At 36.8% G+C, this 20,850-nt stretch overlaps 1 protein-coding gene across 1 annotated transcript; it reads right to left on the bottom strand.

Annotated features, from left to right (window-relative positions):
• Positions 1-12,695: 12,695 nt before the first annotated feature.
• Positions 12,696-15,624, bottom strand: LOC108673837. Its single transcript, XM_018161715.1, has 5 exons — positions 15,476-15,624; positions 14,151-14,259; positions 13,688-13,872; positions 13,397-13,490; positions 12,696-12,805 (listed from the first exon to the last, which is right to left on the bottom strand). Exons 1-5 carry the CDS (start codon positions 15,622-15,624, stop codon positions 12,710-12,712), a joined length of 633 nt encoding a protein of 210 aa, XP_018017204.1. The 3' UTR covers positions 12,696-12,709.
• Positions 15,625-20,850: the final 5,226 nt, after the last annotated feature.

The raw sequence follows: 20,850 nt of genomic DNA, 5'->3' as shown, positions 1-20,850 counted from the left end.
TGGTTCCTCTATTATAGGATTTTAAATTCAACGCCAGGGTGAGTTGTTGCGTGTGATTATGTTGTAATTCGTAAGTTTGAATATTAGGAAGATTAAGTTTGAATATTAATACGAATGTTAATGTAAATGTATAAATGTATATCTGAATTTATACGTAAAATCTAAGCTTTTTAGTATGACATAGAGAAGGTCATGCTGGAGCTCGCGTGCGTCAACCGAAGCAGATGTGAACACTTGTTCGTTATTTGTTTTGAATAGAAGTTCGATCTTCTCATTTTTATTCGACAGGCAATTGCGATCTAATGAGTGATCCATCAATCTCAGTGTCAGAAACTCTGAATTATATCGTCAAATTTCAAATACTAATTGCAGAGCACGAGAATATCGGAACGAACGTGTAGTCTAGCATGTGTACTGCTCGGCACTGCTGGCCATGTTCCAACTCGACTTATGATGCGAGAAACCAAACAATTTTTTTGTGAGATCCGTCGTTAAAAAACTAAATTTTAAATGCTAAGTACAAGGAGAAGATCGAAGGAAGATGAGGTGATCCTTCAGCCTGGCCTTCTTTTACTTCATACATAATTAGAGTTTGTGCGGTCAAATGAATCCAACGTGACTTACTGTAACTGTCGAGATTGAAACGCATGAACCCTCCATGCTCCTCGTGAGAGCGTCGCATAACAGATCGTGGTGGTTTAATGATGCTTGTTTTTATATATTCATGAGCTAAAATTTCTTACATGCTAAAATGAGTATTTTTTACTTATGAAGAACGAGGTATCTTATATATCTGATAGCGCGAGTCTTCGATGACGCACAATATTGACGTACCAGTCTAGCTTGTCATTAAAGAGCGTAAATCAAACGTGCAACTTGTGGTTGCTGTTTGCGACTTTCAGTGGAAATATAGAAATCGAAAAATATATTGGTAACTAAAGTAATATAGAATGTGCAGTAGGCAGGACTTTTCTTAACTATTTTTGTGTTCGGATACGCAATTTTAGACCCAAATGTTAATTTCTTCTGGGTGGTTTGAAATTGAAAAAATAATATAGACATGAAAACTTCCCCATTAATCCAAATAACATTTTTGGCGGTCACATTACACAGAAAAATATCATACAAACATCACATGAATATAAGTCTTAAGTTTCTAATTGCGCTACATTATCTTCTACATTATTAGTGAACCATTAGAAAAGTTTAGTAATACATTAGAAAATTTTCACAATAATGCATTTTGATGTCTAGAAGGTTGCAGTAGGTAGAAACCATCATTCAAAAATATCTAGGATACATGTTTAGATTTCTAGAGCTTTATACAATTATCTTCATGGTCTGAGGGCCACTCTGAAATGACCAATACTCCTAAAATTATTTCTTAACTAAATGTTTGGCCGTACGGTATCAGATCTTTCTTTCCCAGCTCTTTTTAACCTAGATATTGAACTATAAACTATTTGATATATATAATAAAAATTCTCAACTTGTTGCACCCTCGAGACGCAATCCATACAAGAAATTTTAAAGAATTAAGTTACCATAAGATAAATGAGGTTGATCAATCGCGTGTTCCCTCTCGCGAAAAAATGTGCCTTCTAGTAATGAGCAGACGAAAAAATTATCTAATTACAATCAGACATACATAGCAAAAAGACTAAAGGGACTGAAAATTAAAAGTTTTTACTTTCACGGTACAGTTTTTTGGTCAAACACACCCATACCCACTCGGAATCAGTGAACATAAATACCCAGTTAAAATTGTGAGCCGAGACCGGCGACGTTTTTAGCTGCGCTGGTCGCGCTTCAGCAGGATTGAGCCGTGAAGCAATAACTGGCCATTTAGCTCTAAAACTGCGCTATGCCAGAGCCAATTTACAGAGACTGCATCAACGCGCTCAGCCGCGGTAGTCGTCTATGGAGATTCTTAACTATGAATTCTACAGATAAATTCCCTCATAAATAAGATACAATTCTGAAATTTGGAATGCTATCCTGCAAATTATTTTCAATTTGTGGATATTAAGATAAATTATGTCAACTTTGTATTACCACTGTTATCACTAACGATAATTTCAAACAACGAGGATCGTAAAACGCACGACTTTTCTAACATTTTCGCGATACCAGTTGGTTTAACTCTTTATTCTTCATCGATCGCTAAACCAAGCATTTCTGAATCATTTTTCTGGTGGTAGTTATATTAGTTTTTAACAACAGGTCCGTGAATTTTCCGTAGATTTAATCGAGATTTGCCCCTCAGTTGTCGTACTTCGGAGGAAAGGCAGCCTGCATAGCAGTAAATTTTCTGTGGGTTCACGATAAACATCCCTCTCCCCCCCCACACACTTTGCAGTCCACTCAGCTTTCAAAGTGCTCGTCTGGTGCTGGTGTGGCTTTTAAAAGGCCAAGACTAACAATACATGTTTACATCAATGTATAGTCAAAAATATGTGAACATTGTTAAGCTGGTCGTAAATAAATGTCATGCGTTACGATGATTACGAAGAGAAAATCTTAATTGCGTTTCAGAATATGGAGCAAACGAATGCATAAACCCCAAAGTTCAAACAATGCAATCAATGGAGCGTTCATGTCAATATGCAAATTTTCAATTTTTAGTAAAACAAAATCTCTAGCACAGGAAAAGCGTAATACAATCAAAGTTGAAAATCCATCTGTTTAAATCACTCGAATATCTTATTTACAAGAAATGTTGATCCGATGCTCATTTCTGTTGAGTGGTAAGACTGTCGTAAACGACCGTTCATCACGCGGCCGTTGTTGACATAAACCGTACCACAGCGGTCGCCACGCGTCCTCGCGGTTGCCTTTCTCAGTAGCTCTGTCTTTATAGCTGTTGTCTCAACATTGATAAAGATGTGTAATGTCGAACCGTTGCTTTTATAACGACCGTTCTTCGGAATGGTGGCCCTGCCTTCACTTACGATGATGCCTCGTCCGAACTCGCTTGTCGTAAATCTGCTGATGATGTTCGTGACCGTACTGCTATTGATGATGACCGTGACCGTACCGCTATTGATGATGACCTTGACCGCACCGCTATTGATGATGATTGTAGATTTTTTACATTGTTTTATCGGAGTGGTAGTGCCGTAGTGGTATGAATGACTCAAAGTTTCGCGCAGCCATCGTTTTACGATCTATTTTTATGAGTGGTACTCAAAGTAGATAGGTGAGCTACAAATGTGTACTATTACAACAAGCCCTCACGATGTCGTCGCCTGTGAGGTTCAAAACAGAGTGATACAATTGGGGTGTGTAGGAATGGGATAAGGGTGAGCTTGGAGAGGGGAGGAGACATCCTTCTCCCTCAAATTCCTGAGTAGGCTGAGGTTAGGAAGACCACACCACCAATTAAACTGCTCGTGTTTCTGTATTGTATAAACTATACAGTGCTTCTTGTTTAATCCTGTATAAATTCTTCCACCATCTCCCATCCTTTTCCCCTCCCATCTTCCTCAGCTCCCTTCTCCTCTTTCCGAGTGTTTTCTCGGGGCTGGTGATTTTCACAGTAAAATAAATAGCAGGTTTGAAATGCGATGAATGAAGTATAAGCAAAATATTATTATGAAATGCTAAATGAAATTAAAGATTATTAAAATCTTTAATTTCCTCTGACATTTCATAATAATATTATGTTTATACTACATACTTCGTAATTTTCATCCCTGTTATTTTTTGTACCGTGATTCATTTGATTCACTAATAATCACTGCACGGAACTGTGCGACGGATAATAGTGACGCTAGTATCATGGTGACTACTGTGTTACTACTTCTAAGATTGAATATAAGCAAATAATATTAATTAATTTTGAAGTTTATAGAAAATTATATGAAGATATTTCGTGAACTGATAAGAATTTAGATGAACCTGTCAATGCCGGATTAGACATGGTTCTTCTGTGAAGAATTCTTACTAAACATACTTTTATTTCTGTTTCTCGCATAAGGATAATTGGCAATGCGACGTTCCAGTGATCTCCCAAGCCTGCCAACGTGGACACCGCCAGCAGCGCTGCGTAGACTCGATCTTCAAGCGACATCCGAGTTCAACCCTCTATTGTGAGAAACTTCGTCAAGTTATAGCTCATTAGTGATATCTAGTAAAAATATATTTTCCTGCTGTCGTTTCTTACTTATTTATTTGTGTGACATAGACCATTCTCTGTTCAGCGCGACCAGTGATGCACGACGAAGCACATTTCCTTACTGGGCTATTTACAAAGGTCTATGATGACAATTGTGTTATTTAAACCCTTTAGATTTTAGTACGGTACGTTATTAGGTTTGTTATTATTATCGTAAACCAATAATATTCCTATCACTATATTTTTGTAATTTTTTTTTCAGGAGTGAGCCCCGATATGAATAGAACCCTCTCGCCGTGAACGGCCGTCATCGGTCGGAAGAGGCTGGCAGAGTGATGCGGGAAGACTTGAGAAGCGCATGTCGGCAATAGAGAAGCTGGTTGAGAAGTCGCTTGACGTTGGAAAGGAGAATGAACTACTTCTACTGGATCTTCTTGAGTTGAAGAAGCCTACATGGCAGTCATATGTCCAGACAGAAATTTTGCCAACCTAGACCGTTGATAAATCGACCGTTCTTCTCTCTAATGAACTCATAGTTTGAACGAGTTGGCTTATCAGTGTTTCTTTAAAAATAGTTTTCCAGCTCATTCTTCGGTATTACTAAGAATCTCACATTTAGAATCCTGCTCTTACTTACACACCAATCCTAATTCATGCTGGGAACCAGCATGTGAACTTGAAGTAGTACATTCAAGAGTTGTTCGTTTAGAGAGACATTTATTACTTGTTTTCTGTGCATGACATTCTTTGAATTCCAGTATGAGATCCTCAGCAAGTGCGAAGACGTAATGCTCTTCGCCACACTGCGAGGCATTGTGAAGAGATTGATGACGCGGTCACTCGCAGTGACGTTCAGCTTCACCGGCACGGACGGGAAGCGATTGAAGACCAAAAATTGTTTCAAGTAACACGCGATATACAAAGTTCTTCGAGGTACGTCCTAGGTGTTTCTACTTGAATCGAAAGCACTTGTTAGAAAGGAGAGATTATTTTGAAAGTTAGTGGTATGTCAGAAAATTCTTTTTATGCACCGACTCCAACAAATGCAATAAGAGAAACTTATATACATTTGCAAACCATGACTTGCGCTTTCAAAAACATGTTAAGTTGCTGGGAAAAGTCAGTACTGAAATGATTCCTACGAAATTTCTTATGGATGCCTTTGATCTATTTGCAGCGCCATTGATCGCACAACTCCAAGGCCGGAAATCATCAGAGCTTTCAAGAAAATTCTCAAGAACGTTTCCGACTGGAAGAACCACAGGGGACAGCGACGTAGACATGCTGATCCTTTTCAACACCTGCAACCGAGAGTGGATTTCAACTCGTCTGTCGCTGAAGATGATGCGCCATGTGCTCCACTGATGCGAGCGGGGCCTTCTCAGCAGGGTGGTACTACTGTGACTCCTGAAGCGCGTTCCCCATTGGAGGCTACAAACTTAATACGTGCGTCGTTCGAAGTGCTAGCGTACGAAAAATTTTTAGTAAAATCTATCAGTTGGTGTGAACGGTCGTATTTTTCGATGAGAAGATTTATTGAAAATGAGCCAAAGGAAATCTGATGATAAATGTTTTATTGTTATAAGTTTGATAAGTGAATCCAATTTGAAGCGGTTGCATATCCATGTTGTTTTTGCGGTGCCATTTTTTGTTATTCATGTGCAATAAATCCTGTCAATTTCACACTAGTTTCGATTCGGAATAATTTCTTAAAATTGATACTTGCAATGCTGTTTGATGAGGCAACTGGCAAAGGTATGAATGGGTACTACTGCTTAGCTATCATCGTCAAACATGTCTATCATTTACATGGGGATGTTTGTACCCATTGAACGTTTAAATGCTTTGTTTCTATCGTTACTTAGCCCGTCTTTGTTTTTTTTTTTTTGCTTACCAAAGCAGTGGATGTCTTTTATGTTAAAAGTTTCACAGCTCCATATTGTCATCTCCATTATTACAGAAGGCTTCGAAAAATAATTTAATTTAACAATAAATTCAGCAGTCAAGGACAGTTCAAATTTTTATCGCTATCTCGTTAAAGGAAGGTAGCAATTGTATATGCCTTTTCCATCTGTCTTCGTTCGCTTGGGGCATATCAGGAAATAATGAACGATGAATAACAACATTAAAATTAATGGATAGCAAAACTTAGTCTAATCGATCTGTAGAGACATCTCCTTAACAATATTGGCTTAATGAATATTTTTCTATGACTATTTAAAGTTAAAATAAAGTCCAGTAATCCAAAACCAAAATGCCAATTTTAAGGAGATTGGACAGATCAACGCAGAATGCTGGCTGTAATCACTATTTCGTGGATTAACTGTGTGGCCTGGCGATATATGTACATTATTTATGTTTGCTGTGTGGTTATGGGCGTGTTGGAGCAGAAAAATGTGTCGTCATAGTAAAAATTTTTTATTATTAGTCCCTTTAGTCTTTTTGCTATGTATGTACGACTGTATTTCGATAATTTCTACGTCTGCTCATTACTAGAGGACACATTTTTCCCGGACAGGGAACACGCGATTGACCAACCTCATATTTCTTATGGTGACTTTATTCTCCAAAATTTCTTGAAAAAATTCCTTAAAAAATTGCGTCTCGAGGGTGCAACAAGTAAATATATTTTATACTTATTTTATACTTTATTATATTTATATATATATATTTATTTATATTCATTGGCCAAATATTTATAGTTTAATGTCTAAATTAAAAAGAACTAGGAAAGAAAGATCTGATTCCGTATGGCTAAATAATTCCTTAAGAAATAATTATAGGGGTGTTGGTCATTGCAGAGTGGCCCTCAGACCATGAAGATGATTGTATAAAGCTCTAGAAACCGGAACATGCATCCTAAAGATTTTTTCAATGATTGTTTTAACCTTTTGCAACTTTCAAGTAACCAAAAGATATTATTGCTATTGTATCCTTTACAATCGTATGACTGTTATTTCTCGTTGTCCACCTATATTGAAGAAGATAATATAACGCAATAAGAAATTTGAAAATTATATTCCAATAATGTTTTTAAGATGATTTTTTGCTCAGTTTGACCTCTAAAAATGTTATTTGGATTTATGAGAAAATTTTAATTTTTATATTATTTTTTCATATTTTTAAATTTCAAACCACCCTGAAGAAATCAACATCGAGGTCTAAAATTTTACACACAAGGTTTGTTTGAACTTCCATAATTTTTCCACATTATTGTGCAACCGAACGCAAAAAAAAAATCAAGAGAAAGCTCCAGCCTTCTGCACATTCTATATTAATTTAGTTACCAATATATTTTTCTTCTTCTATATTTCCACTGAAAGTCGCAAACAGCAACCATAAGTTGCACGCTTGATGAACGACAAGCTAGACTGGAACGTCAATATTGTGCGTCATCGAAGACGCACGCTACCAAACATAAGATACATCGTTCTTCATAAGTAAAAAATACTCATTTTAGTATGTAAGAAATTTGAATTCATGAATTTATAACAACAAGCCTCATTGAACCGCCATGCTCTGTTATGTAACGCTCATACGAGCAGGGTACACGTGGAGGGTTCATGCGTTTCAATCTCGACAGTTACAGTAAGACACATTAAAGCCCCAGACCCAGGCCCTATTTGACCGGCATAAATTCTAATTAAGTATGAAGTAAAGGAAGGCCAGGCTGAAGGGTCACCTTATCTTCCTTCGATCTCCTCCTTGTATTTAGCATTTAAAATTTATTTTTTTTACGTTGTTTCTCACATAAAAATTTTTTGGTTTCTTTCATCATAAGTTGAGTTGGAACATGGCCAGCAGTGCCGATCGATCGTACTCATGCTAGACTACACGTTCGTTTCGATATTTTCGTGCTCTGCAATTAGTATTTAAAATTTGACGATATAATTCAGAGTTTCTGACACTCAGACTAATGGGTCACTCATTAGATCGCATTTGTCTGTAGAATAAAAATGTGAGGATCGAACTTCTATTCAAAACATAAAACGAACAAGTGTTCACATCTGTTTCGGTTGACGCACGCAAGCTCCAGCATGACCTTCCCAAAGTCATACTAAAAAGCTTAGATTATACGTTTAAATTCATATATACATTTGCATTAACATTCGTATTAATATTCGAACTTACTCTAGACAAGTTAGTTCGGTCGAAAGACTAATGAATGTTTCATATTATTTATTTTCTCGTTCGCTTTTATAAGAGGCGGACCATGTTTATTTTCCTGATGGAGGGAAATGGGAAATGACTTTTACCAACAACATTTTAATATACGGATATTATGGCTATTTTTATACATATGCTATTAATTTCCGTATTTTATAACTTTTCAAACGACACTGGAATGTAAGTGGAATCAACCCAGGCGCGTTTTATTCGCACTTTCACGACATTTTCGCTCTATCGTGAAACTGAACTTCAAAAAGTTTGTGAAATTATCCTCTCGAATTTTTGGTCTTTAAAAATTAAAATTTATTTAACATTAAAGTCACTGTTATAATGTTTCAAATCACTTCATAGTCATATAACACCCGCAACTCCTTTTTAAAGCCATCTTAACAAATTTACCTCACATAAAAATAACACGCATGATGAACAACTAATTCAAGTCAACCTAATAGGATTAATAGTCAAAATAATTAAGCAGATCATCTGCAATCTCTGTGCTTAATCGAAGCCAAAAACGCTTCCTTCAAAATTTATTAGGATAATATTGCGAAATTCAAGTTTTAGCCCTTCCAAGTTATGATGTCGATTACGAAACATAACAACATTTCGACATTCTTTTATTTCTATAAATTAACAGGCCGTAATAAATGGGGCAGCTTTCACAATTGACCTGAAAACGATTCACTACTCAAAAATTGTCGCCGAGTATCTTGAATTGAAGTTATGGAGGTTGCAACATCAATCCTGCCGGATAATGTAGTTTATAAAAAAGTTAGCTACTTTATAAAAAATATCAGTTCTAGTAACTAGTTTGCAATATGACAAATTTTAGTGTTCATATAGTGCCCTTCTAAGTTCTAGACAGAGAAATAACAATAAACACAGAGCTTCAAATCCCTCAACCCACAGGTTTTTATTAGTAAGTATGCAATTATTATCCACACCTATTTTACACTAAATTATGAGGATAATGGACCAAAGTCAAGGCACAGAGCAAATTTATTACATTTAAATAACTCTGAAGAAACCCAGACTCCTTGCCATGGAGGCACCTTCCTCTTTAGCGCCATTTCACGTCTGTACACAGAAAATTCCATTGATTTAGATATTACATACAATATGGACAAAACTTTGGGGGGCGGGGAAACTAATCAAAAGGAAATGAGGTCAAACAAAACACGATTACAAGTAATGTTCAAATAGTATTTTCTTTAATGAAAAATTAATGAATGGCATTAATGCCATCATCCCTAAACTTGCTCGGTACTGCCTCCAAAATTTGCGGTAGCGACTCCACTTCACTATGCGTGAAGAGGGAATGGAGTTGCGCCTCGCTCCTGCATGCGTCTGCCCAACCCGTAAATCCTGAAGAATCAAAACCGCAACGGTGATTACAAAGATCACGAAAAAAATGCTCGGACTTTAAAAGGGCTCAATGCGAAAAGGGTCCTTTTCCAGGCAAGGTGAGAAAAGGCTGCGCATAGTAGCGAAAAGATTTCCCGAGTCTTTAAAAAGGGTTTACCACACGTTTCGTATAAGTTTTAAGGTTATTATTGCAGTAAAGTTAATAATTCATTCAATGTATTATGGAAAGTTGCAATATTGATAGTTACGGGCTTATTCTTTATTCGGGTCATAAGTGAAAGGGAACAGGATTTAGCACCTCATCACCGCCTACTCCGTGCCTACGAAGGTGGGGTGACGTACCTGAAGTACTAAAAAATCCCTCGGTGAACGTCGGTGCGTAACTGGTCCAGCGGCTGATACACACCCGCGCAGATGTTGCCGGGGCTAAAAACGAAGTCGTCGCCAACGTGGTAACCAGAAGTGCCGGAGGAGGTTATCTTAGTGCTGACAACACCAAATCCAGCGCGTGCCCAATGCTCACGTCCAAATCCAAACCGTACTCGGGCGATGCTTCCAAATTAAGATTTTACTCCATGAATGCTAGAACAGGTTCGAGGCTGTACATCTCGGTGGCGTATCAATGAAGATCCCACAAGGAATTATGAACTGACGTGAAGTCGCAGTAGCACCATGAGAGTTACTCTCATGGAGTCAAGAGTCGAACTGCTGAAGATTCTCAAAACAGGGGTGAAGTGAAGCAGCACGGGCGATATTAGTTTCACCTCAAATGTACACGTTAAAACTGCATGACACGTCACTCCAAGTAAAGTACAGAGTAAGTAGTAATGAGGCTATGACCCGAAAAGCTTTAACTACTCAAAATTATCGAAAAATTAATCTTAGTTTTTTGTTTACAATATATTAAATTAAAATTCCAATATATTTTAATGCTGAATTGATCAGACTATGAAGCATTTATATACTGAAACGTGCTCAGACGATCGGAATCAAGTTCCATGCTGAATTGAGAAAAAGCACTCCCGGGTTTAGTCCCGTGATCTCACCTTCGAAGGCTAAATTCAGTGCGACGATCTTTGCCAAATTCAGTGCTAAATTCAGTGCGACGATTCAGTCTCCCTTCAAATCTCGGCTCCCCAAAGCCGACCGCCAAGAAAATGCAAGCAAGCTAAGTCGCGTACTGCTCGTCAGGCTGCACCTCGTCTCCGTGGGCGTACAGTTCACTCAGAGGGCAGACACATAAGCAAGCGACTAAAGTGCAAAGGGCCCAAGATCAAAACTGCTGTGCTGTGAAAACTAGCTGAAGGCTAAGTGCATGAATCTAGTGGGTGCGTCTGCATAGTATATGGGGTCTGTAGATATACTGCGCGGCCATGCGACAGAGCCGAATACAAGACGTGACTACAAGATACAAGGAAAAGCCGGAGTCACGGTTCGGGAGTAAATTTTGGAATTCAAATTTTTAAATTTCACTATAATTTGAAAGACGAAGTTCTGAAACTGCACAGCAATTTTGTACATGCTTACACGAGTGGCAGTATGACATGCGAATTTATTTCAAACTGTTATAAAGTACATAGAATCATTTTATATTCTATTTCCTCGGCTGACTTTCATTCCATCGCAAACTCGAGAATCTTGGCAAACGTCAAAGGTGCGGTTCTCTTCCAGTCTTTCTAACCCACGAAGCTTTCATGAGGATAACTTAGGTTTAAAATTAGATCTGGTGCGGACTGCAAAACGCACAAGCAACATTATGAAGGCTGTTGCTGATCATTTACATAGTGATAACTGAACACGATGCCATTAAGATACTACAAACAAAGCTATGTATACGAATATCTGATTTATGCAACCCGCATTTTAACACATCAATTTAGGATTATCAATATTACTTCAGTGTTATGATTTATTTCACTGAATGGAATTTCGCCGATTTAGATCTTCGCAAAATTTGTTTGATGCGAAGATTTGAATCTTTAATGATGTCCTTTCCTTGTACATCATTTTCTTGACTGTGTATATGAGTTTCGTGATATGAATGCTCTCCATTCGTGAAGGAATGAATGGTTACGTCATTGGAACCTTATTTCTAACAGTTATTTCCAGGGGAACCTAGGGAAACCATATTTTATTGCACGTATTTCTACTAGGAGCCTTTTTTCTAGTAACTAATTCTCAATAAAATATGGTTCCCCTTATAGGTTCCGCTGGAAATAACATCGCGCTCTGTGTACGTTAATAATGCGTGCTGGGATAAGTTATTATTTAAGCATTTTGCCCCTGCAAAGATGATTCTGTATTATATTCTCTTCATCTGAGGCCCATGTACGCCATCAACAACCATCTTCTCGAGTAGTGAGAACTAATTATTTTTTATTTAATGAAGATTTTTTGATCTTCAGTGTCAACCTCGTCAGATAACTTTGCTCCCAGGTTCAGTACATTACCAGCTCTGTACGCGAGAACAATGAACTTTATCTACTCCCGTATTGTGATCAGTCTCTCCCTAATCTCTGTCTACCTAGACACTTAATTATTAAGCTTCTGCTACCGATCTTTACTAACGAGCTTCCAGATGAGAAAAGATATAGTACAATGAGGTGAAAACATTCCAGTCCTAATAATATTGAGCATCATAGTTTATATGAAAATATTTTAAGAACGTATAGCAATATTTCAGAATTATCTCTTCGATAAACATTGTTCCCGAAATTGACATAAAATTCCATATTTCATGCAAAACGGTCATAACCAGATTTAGCACAAGTAAAAACTTACACACATTTTTTGCTCATCTGTGAGTTAAAGAGCAAAGAATCAGATTAATTTTCCAATTTATTATCTTATGTAATCAACAAAAAATGAAAAAGAATATGCATAATCATTGATGTTTCTCCAACTGATACTTTGCAAAATTATATCCAGTAATTCATTTGTAGGCTTTACTGGATACATCAAACGAAACTCGAAAATATATATCTTGCTCATCCACTTCTAGCATTTTATTTTTGCGTGCATGCAAGTGGGAACATCTGATTGGCTGTTGCATTTTGTTCAAGGCCACGGGGGCGGCGCTCCCACCACGCGGTCAGCGAGGCAGCCGCGCTTCACAGACCTGATGGAGTTGTCGGGCAGGCTGAGCTCTGTTAACTGCACAGCAAATTAGAATGCATAATAAATTTAAGCTATACAAATGACCTGGAGTAATCGTACAGGCATCTTATAAGCAAGGACAATGGTTTGCGGTAGTTGTTTGATTGTTCATGAGTTCGCCAATGTTATTTAAATTTCACGCATACCCCTGTTGTTTTTCCGTTACATAAACAGAGAAACGATCTCGTGCAAATTTCAGAAATAGTTGAAAATTATAAATGTCGAATGTGGTCTTAAGATCTTTTGAACATCAGTTAATATATTTTAAAAAATGACAAAAATCGAGAAGATATTGAAAAAATATTTTAGGAAACCCATTTAATGAATATAAATGAGTTTCTCAATCTCTGAATGAATTTAAGTTTCGCCTATAATTTCTATTTAACTATAACAACGACATGACACAAATTGTGGAGACTTTCCTCGAGTAATTTAATAATTTACCAGGATAATCAAGTTGTTTGCAGTGCTCATTTGCGTTTGATTCAAATTTAGCAGCTTACGAATTAACTCCCACCTTATTATGTGATGCATATATACAATATCCTAATTATCGTCCAAATCTGTAATTATTTTAAATTTTCCTACCTCGTTGATCTGAATGTAGTCGAGATGAATACCACTGGAAGAGAGATGTGTATCTGTGTACACGCACACAGAGGCTCCAGTGTAGCCCTGGCCTCTGTCGGTCACAATATTTTCTTAGAATTATAAAGGAGACATTAAGCAGATTAATTTTATTAAACCTTATTTTTATTTAATCCTCCACCATTAAGCATTAATTGGTGGAGGATTGTACGAGTACTACAATAGGTTTCTACATAATCTTGCATAAATAATAGTAATAAACATAGCCTTCACCTTGCTGCTCGCACTCACGTGTAGAACGTCCATGCTGACTGCCCGCTGACTACCAGGGATGAGACTTCCAGGTCCAGGTCTCCTAAGTGAGGAGCGTCTGTTTCGCCGCCGAATTCCATGCCGCGTTGATTTATTCCTTCATACAGATTGTAATAGTCATTGTTGATGCCGTACGGACTTCCGCTATATCTCAGCGATGAAATCTGTCAAAAGCAGATAACGCATAATGCAAATTCATACAAACTTACAAAATTTTGCTTTGAACATTGTGCCAACCTCAATGAATTCTGGTAAGCGTTTTTGCTTGAATGCGCGTTCCGATCTAAGACTCTCTATTATCACGCGACAGAAAACGTTCCTATATAAGTGATGAACACTCAATCTTTCCATTGAAAGTGATTTCTGCTGTCATGAGACAATTCTCATTTTTCTTTTCAAAATATTAACCATCGTAAATTAACCCTAAACGCTGATTTCTTACCACATTCCTGCAAGATGAGCTCAAATCGTCACAAGTTTTGATGGCACGAAAGTGACAAACATCTCCAGTGTCGTTCGCTCCGTAGTTTATGGCATCATAGAGTGTCCAACTGTAATTTGGTCATGGATAAGTTAATCACTGTAATAGCTTATTACATACAAGTAAGTAATATCTCATTGCGATTGCTCGCAAATTACTAATTACAATTGTACTGCTTTTTCATGTTCCAGCCAAATGGCGTTTGCACGGATTTCACAGAACTAAAATAAATATATGAGAAATATGGCGAGCAAGATCACGTCTAAACAAATGGGAATGAAGATCACATTGCACCATTTCATGTCAGAATGACACCATTAATCATGTCAACATAAAATGTTTCTACAATTTTTTGGAAAAGTTGTTTCTTACTCATGAAAGTGCACGTGTATTAGCACCCATACACATTTTTTCAGGTGCCTTTCACTTTCTCTAGCCTCACCGTCATTCACTAATTTCGATTCATACCTTGTATAGAATGAAATGAAATCAAAAGGAAACATCGCATGAGTAACTAAAATAGTTTTCATCATTTGAATTTGGTATGAAATTGTGTTTTACGTTACGTCGCTTTTTATTTGTTAATAAAATTTGCATCAACATTCAATATTTTCGTACCAATTAATGATACTTGTTTTATTTAATTTTTAAACAGTTAACGTTTCAAAGAAATAATTAGGTTATCAATGAATAATGGTTATCCATTAGCATTTTCTCCGTATTCGAATTATCCGCTAATTTGCGAATTAATTTATCAAATGATATCTTTTTTTATATCTCTGTCTTGTTAGACTATTTTAAGCTAGGTAAATGCTGCAACCTAGTTACTACTGCCAACCGACCGTTGCTCACGCAACAGCAACCTTGAAAATGCCTGTTTTTCAGCCAAAATTGTATTTAATTCTCAATTTACGATGCAAAGGTTGACCATATCAAACTAAACAGGCGGGTCACTTTTCAGGCTAACCTCTGTTACGACGTCGAGGCTGGTTAAACCAAACTCTTAAGCTCAGTCTCTGGTCATTAAACGGTTCAAGTACCTGAATTTTTCAGTTTTGACACTAGTCATGTTTGCCAGTGTCAGAAATTCAATTTTGACCGTTTCACTTATTTGAACAAATAATGCAATTTGCAAATCTAATATTTACAAAAATCGTATTTCTGTTCGTGAACAGCAGATAAAAATTTGTATATGATGTTGATATGACAAGTTAAAGTAAGACATATACCCATATATATGACGACAAGATGATACTATTGAGAACCAGTTCAATGTGTTCACTTACAATCCAGTAGCACAGACGCTCTCGATGGTATTGTCCAGCAGCAGCACCTCTCCCAGGTCAGGCGCGTACTCGGTGAACTGGTTGGACACGCCGGTGGAGGAGAGGTCGGCATAGGTTGTAAGGTACCGAAAATCGTCCTCACTGGCCATTCCTAAAATTTGAAATCTCCTGAAAATTAAATGGATATGCAGTATTTATTCAGTTATCAGAGTACATTCGTTGACGATCCCCAGCAAAGGTATTTGAATTGAACTCAGACTTTTCGAATGCATTCTTTAATGGTGATTAAAAACACAAACAAAGAAACGTTGAATAAGTAGTAGGAAGTTAGTATGAGAAAAAATATATTGATACTTTTTCACTTTGAATGGATGCAGCCAGAACACCAACGGAAGAGTATCAGAATACCTGCATCAAAGTCTTAATGATGAACTTCTCCCAACGGAAATAAGACAACAGCAAATATGAAGGGGCTTCTGCGAAGAGATATTCAGCGTTAGCAACTCGAAATTAGATGGCAACGTCTGTCATGAGTCCCATGGTCAGCTACATAAGAATGCGCCGCGAAGAGATAACGCCGATAAACTGAAGAGAGCGGCGTTTGATTGACTAATAAAGATATCAAAAATTTCCAGCTACCACGCTATCATCTCTTGAAGGAAATACTCTTATACCCGGTCAGAGAGTTCATATAGATCATAGGTGGAGTGTATATTAATCACGTTTTTGGATTATAAATTCAGTTCGTAGTTTGAGCGCTGATGTTGAGATGGTCAATAAAGAGGGATTTTGCACAACGGCAGGAACATATATGAAGCATATGTGACATGTGTGCTTAGGGCCCAGGCTAAACTGTACGCGACATCTGAGTATTTAAGAAAATAAAATTCTCGCCGCAGTAGATTCTTTTTAAGTGCCCATCGGCCAAACATGATCAGCATCTGTTTGGACGGCCATTGGCCGGCGATTAGAGCACGAACGGAAGCGGAAAAATTCGACTCATTGATGCTACTATATACCCACTAATATTGCCTAATTCGAACCTCAATGATCTACAAATAATGTCGCGGAATTTTGCGATATTGATGTATAGCCAACATAGAGACTACGCCACAACAGCAAGAAAAGCGATCAAACGTACGGCGGTTAAGAAAACGACATTACCATCCCTGACTCGCATCAGAGGGTTCACATCCATAATATATTTTGAACTTTTCTTTCCCTGTATCAAATGAACCGCATCGATAATTCGATTCATTTCGAAATATCGATAAAGAAAAGGTCACAGGGAATTTTAATTCCTCCTAACATATTCTTTACTTATATCGAATGAGTCCCATCGATAATTCCTCCTAACCTATGCCTTCATGATATCAAGTGGTTTGCATCCATATAAGCTCTACTAACTATTCTCACCCATATCCAATGCCCGTACAGTTTATCACCACCTAACTCTTACCAAAGTGAATTCACGGACATAGAACACGATTTAGCTCAATTATTCCTGCCCTTTAATAGAATGTTGTGATACACAACATAGAACAGCTTAAATGGAGGGTCTACAGCCCATGTTTGCCAAGTAATAAAAACAGTTGTTTCGAATACTATGTACAGGGATAAGATTATTCAACAGGTAATTTTTGCGCACAATATATAGCAAATTGATGCATTTTAAATAAAACCCAAATTTGTAGAATCGCAACAGAAAGAATTTTAGCCTCGCTGGGCATGGTCGTGCAGACCAAAAATTTCTTTTGATATTGTAAAGTATCTCTACTTTACAATATCGAAACATAAATTAAAAGCCTCATTATTTTACGCTGAAAGGTTTTCACGCTAATTCTCATGACTAAATTTTACATGGTGAATGAACATGGACCGGTTCTTCATGCATTTGTGAAGCTTCAGCATGTCATTAACTATACAAGTGTTTAAACTGCAGAAAACGTTTACTCTCATAATTTCTTACAAACTTGGTAGTCCCCAGCAACTTATACAATTCATACGAAAATTTTCCGATATGTAATCACATATTTTGTGAGTTGATGTGATATGATGCATTAGAGTTTACGTTCAGTTTCGGTGTAAAATCGGATAACTTGATGGCGTTTCCCTATTTAAAGCAACAATTTTTCACTTCATACCTCGTTACAGAGAGTGACTTTTTAGCGCATTTTCTCATTTCTGTAAAAAATGCACTATTGTGCTCGCCATGTCCGTCTGTCTGTCCGTCCGTCCGTCCGCGACCTCAAGTTTTCGTCGACGAGAAAATGCGCTCTCTGTCACTCACTGCAATGAGTATACTGAGTTATATTTTTATTAACATTTACCTGAGAACTACGTTGTGCGATAATTGAAAAGAAGTAAGCAGCACCTACTCTACCAGGTAAGAAATTTAATAGTCTTGTAATTGGAGACAGAAGTGAAGAATTGTTGTTAAAACTAATTAAGGAGAGTAATTAATGTTGAAAAAGAAACAAAAAGCCGTCTAACTAGTTAATGTCTTTCATGTTGCCTTTCATGACACAGCCTAGGAGTGGGCAACTTCTATGCAAGTCAAAATTATTATTTGAAAAAAATCGTGAATAAATAAACGATCATAGCTATTAACATATCTATTGTGATTAATAAGTAATCTAAATATTATTTATTCACTTTATTGAATAATCCAATTATTTCTTCGATGCTGAAGCAAAAACATGCAGTATATCATCGATGTTATCTAAATGAAGATAATTAGCAGGTGAAATATTACACAAAATTACACTGAATGCTGATAGTTCATTGATGCTCAAGGTTGAATAAAAGCGATCAATTCCTAGAAAAAGCTACTGGTCTCAAGTGCAATCTCCTTTCCTCATCGCAATAGGAAATTGGCTGCAGTCCATTTTTTTATGGCAATTCTCACCGAAATTGTAATATTGTAATATTCAATATTCTGAAAATTGCCTTTACTTTAGAATAGAAAACCTTGTGGGTCCTTCCAGATGTCAATAAATGTGTAAATTTAATTGATGTTATGCCATCTTTCATAGTCTGGAAGATTGATTTTTTACCGGTCAATATTTGTCATTTCAAATACGAACAAGCGCGCTACCCCACATCGTTTTTTTTACCGTATTTGTTATTTTTGAAAATGCACGTCACCCATAACTTAACGAATATATGAAGAGCAACAGAGAATCTTTCTTTAATTAGTTTCGCGTGCTCATGCCAGGAAACATTGCAGGTTAAGTATCGAAACCCACTCTAATACATTATCCTCTATAGTTTAAAAAAAATATTTATCACGACATCGCTCAATGGTCAGTCAAATTACAATTTGCATTTGTGGCAGTTGCATTTGTGGGTGATGTTCAGAGTTCAAAGATTGAAACAGTGAGTAGCGGATTTCATCTTAACTCTCTGTAAAAGTTTTGGTCTAAAATTTGCTGCTCGGTTAAAACAGCAAAAACAGCATTCATTTGAGCCGTGAACTGCTGGTAGAAAGCCCCCAGCAATTAAGCCATACTAACTCTGAGCAAACAGTTACATTTTTAGCCAAGGGTGGTTAAATCCCTTATAAGTTACTACTCCTACTTATCCATCCCTTACCTTTCATCAGCGAGAGTGGTATCACTTCAATTAAATATGGACCATATTGTAAAATCATTATTAGAAAGGTAATAAGATAATTATCTAATTAGATAATTATAATTATAGATAATTATATAATTACTATAAGATAGCAGAATAAGCTTATTTAAACATGAGTGGTTAATGACCAGAGAAATCATTGACATTCGGTATTTGACAACGACGTCAAATACCGAACTGTACTCAGCAACGGCCCCTTCAAAAAAGAAGGAGTTCTTCAAGAATCTGATGTGATCTATAAATTTTGCTTCAAAGAAGGTTGTAGACTTCTTCATCTTTTGGACTACATTAGAGTAATTGGAGTAACTTCATCGACATTGAGCAGCTGTTTTTCCTGCCACCTGAGACAATTTCGCAACCAGACCAGGTCTCAAAGTCTTACCATCGAGCAACTTCATCTCATGATCCGTGATGAATTCAACAGGCTTCCTGACACCCTTGACAACAACTCTCACTGTGCTGGAGAAACACACCAGCATCTTCATCGTGCAGTGACCCGAAATATTCGACCGACGATAGCTGAAGCCCTCATCTCTACGGATTGGACTCCAGCTGCAGCTACTCGTCTCATAACTACCGGATTTTCTGAACTTTGAGATTGTTTCGGAATTATTTTCACGGTTCCAAATTTTCGTGTTGTATCATATTTACGTGTATCATGTACTTATTTCCGCCAAAATTTCAGTATTCAATGCTTCCTATAACTTGAAAATGAATGATGTCACATTCGAAACGTCGTTAATAAATTAAATTACTTCCTTGAACCTGAATCTTATCAACCAACGTCAACTGAAGAATATTGTTCGATCCTGAAAATTTAAATCAATGATTTCTCTGGTCATTAACCACTTGTGTTTAAATTATATAATTATATATAAAGTATATATATATATATATATATTAGTGTAGTTAGGCAGAAGTTCTTCATTTATACAGGTTTGATTGAAGACCAGAGCGTACTTTTTATTTACGATTTTCTTATTGTTTTTTTCGATAAGCCGAACGAAATTTCTAGCTGGAGCTTGGAGATCAAAAAGCAGATTACCGAATGACATTTTAATAGAATGCGACGTTTCGAATATATCAATATTCATTATCAAGCAAGTGAACATTTATTACAACGCTAAAAATTGAGATTTGGACATGACATGACAACGTCGCATTCTATTAAAATGTCATTCGGTAATCTGCTTTTTGATCTCCAAGCTCCAGCTAGAAATTTCGTTCGGCTTATCGAAAAAAACAATAAGAAAATCGTAAATAAAAAGTACGCTCTGGTCTTCAATCAAACCTGTATATATATATATATATATATATTATCTGAGAATCTGTAAGGGAGTTGCATCTATAGTTGTAGTTGGGTAAATGATCAAATAGTTCAAGGTTCAATTGGTCAAATTGAACCCCAAATTCAGAACCCCTTTCTCCTCTACTTAATTATGATTATATAAACTGATATTCGATACTATTCCCCTAGTTCGAGAGACTTGTCAGCATTATAAATTTTGGGCTCGGGATCTTGATGACAATCTACTCAATGCGATGCAATCGTCATCAAGTATACTGTCCTTAATGCGAGTACAATTAATTGACTGCTTGACATCATCAAGATAGATCAAAATCACTCGTCATCAAAACTGCAAAATTTACACAGATAACGAGGAATTTAATTTAAATTTAAAATTAATTTAAGCAGTCTGTGGATATAATGGATTTACGCAGATGTGTTACCTGGAAAC

This window comes from Hyalella azteca, unplaced genomic scaffold (assembly GCF_000764305.2).
Source record: "Hyalella azteca isolate HAZT.00-mixed unplaced genomic scaffold, Hazt_2.0.2 contig11881, whole genome shotgun sequence".
NCBI classification, from domain to species: Eukaryota; Metazoa; Arthropoda; class Malacostraca; order Amphipoda; family Hyalellidae; genus Hyalella; species Hyalella azteca.
This window is presented reverse-complemented; position numbering and strand designations above follow the sequence as displayed.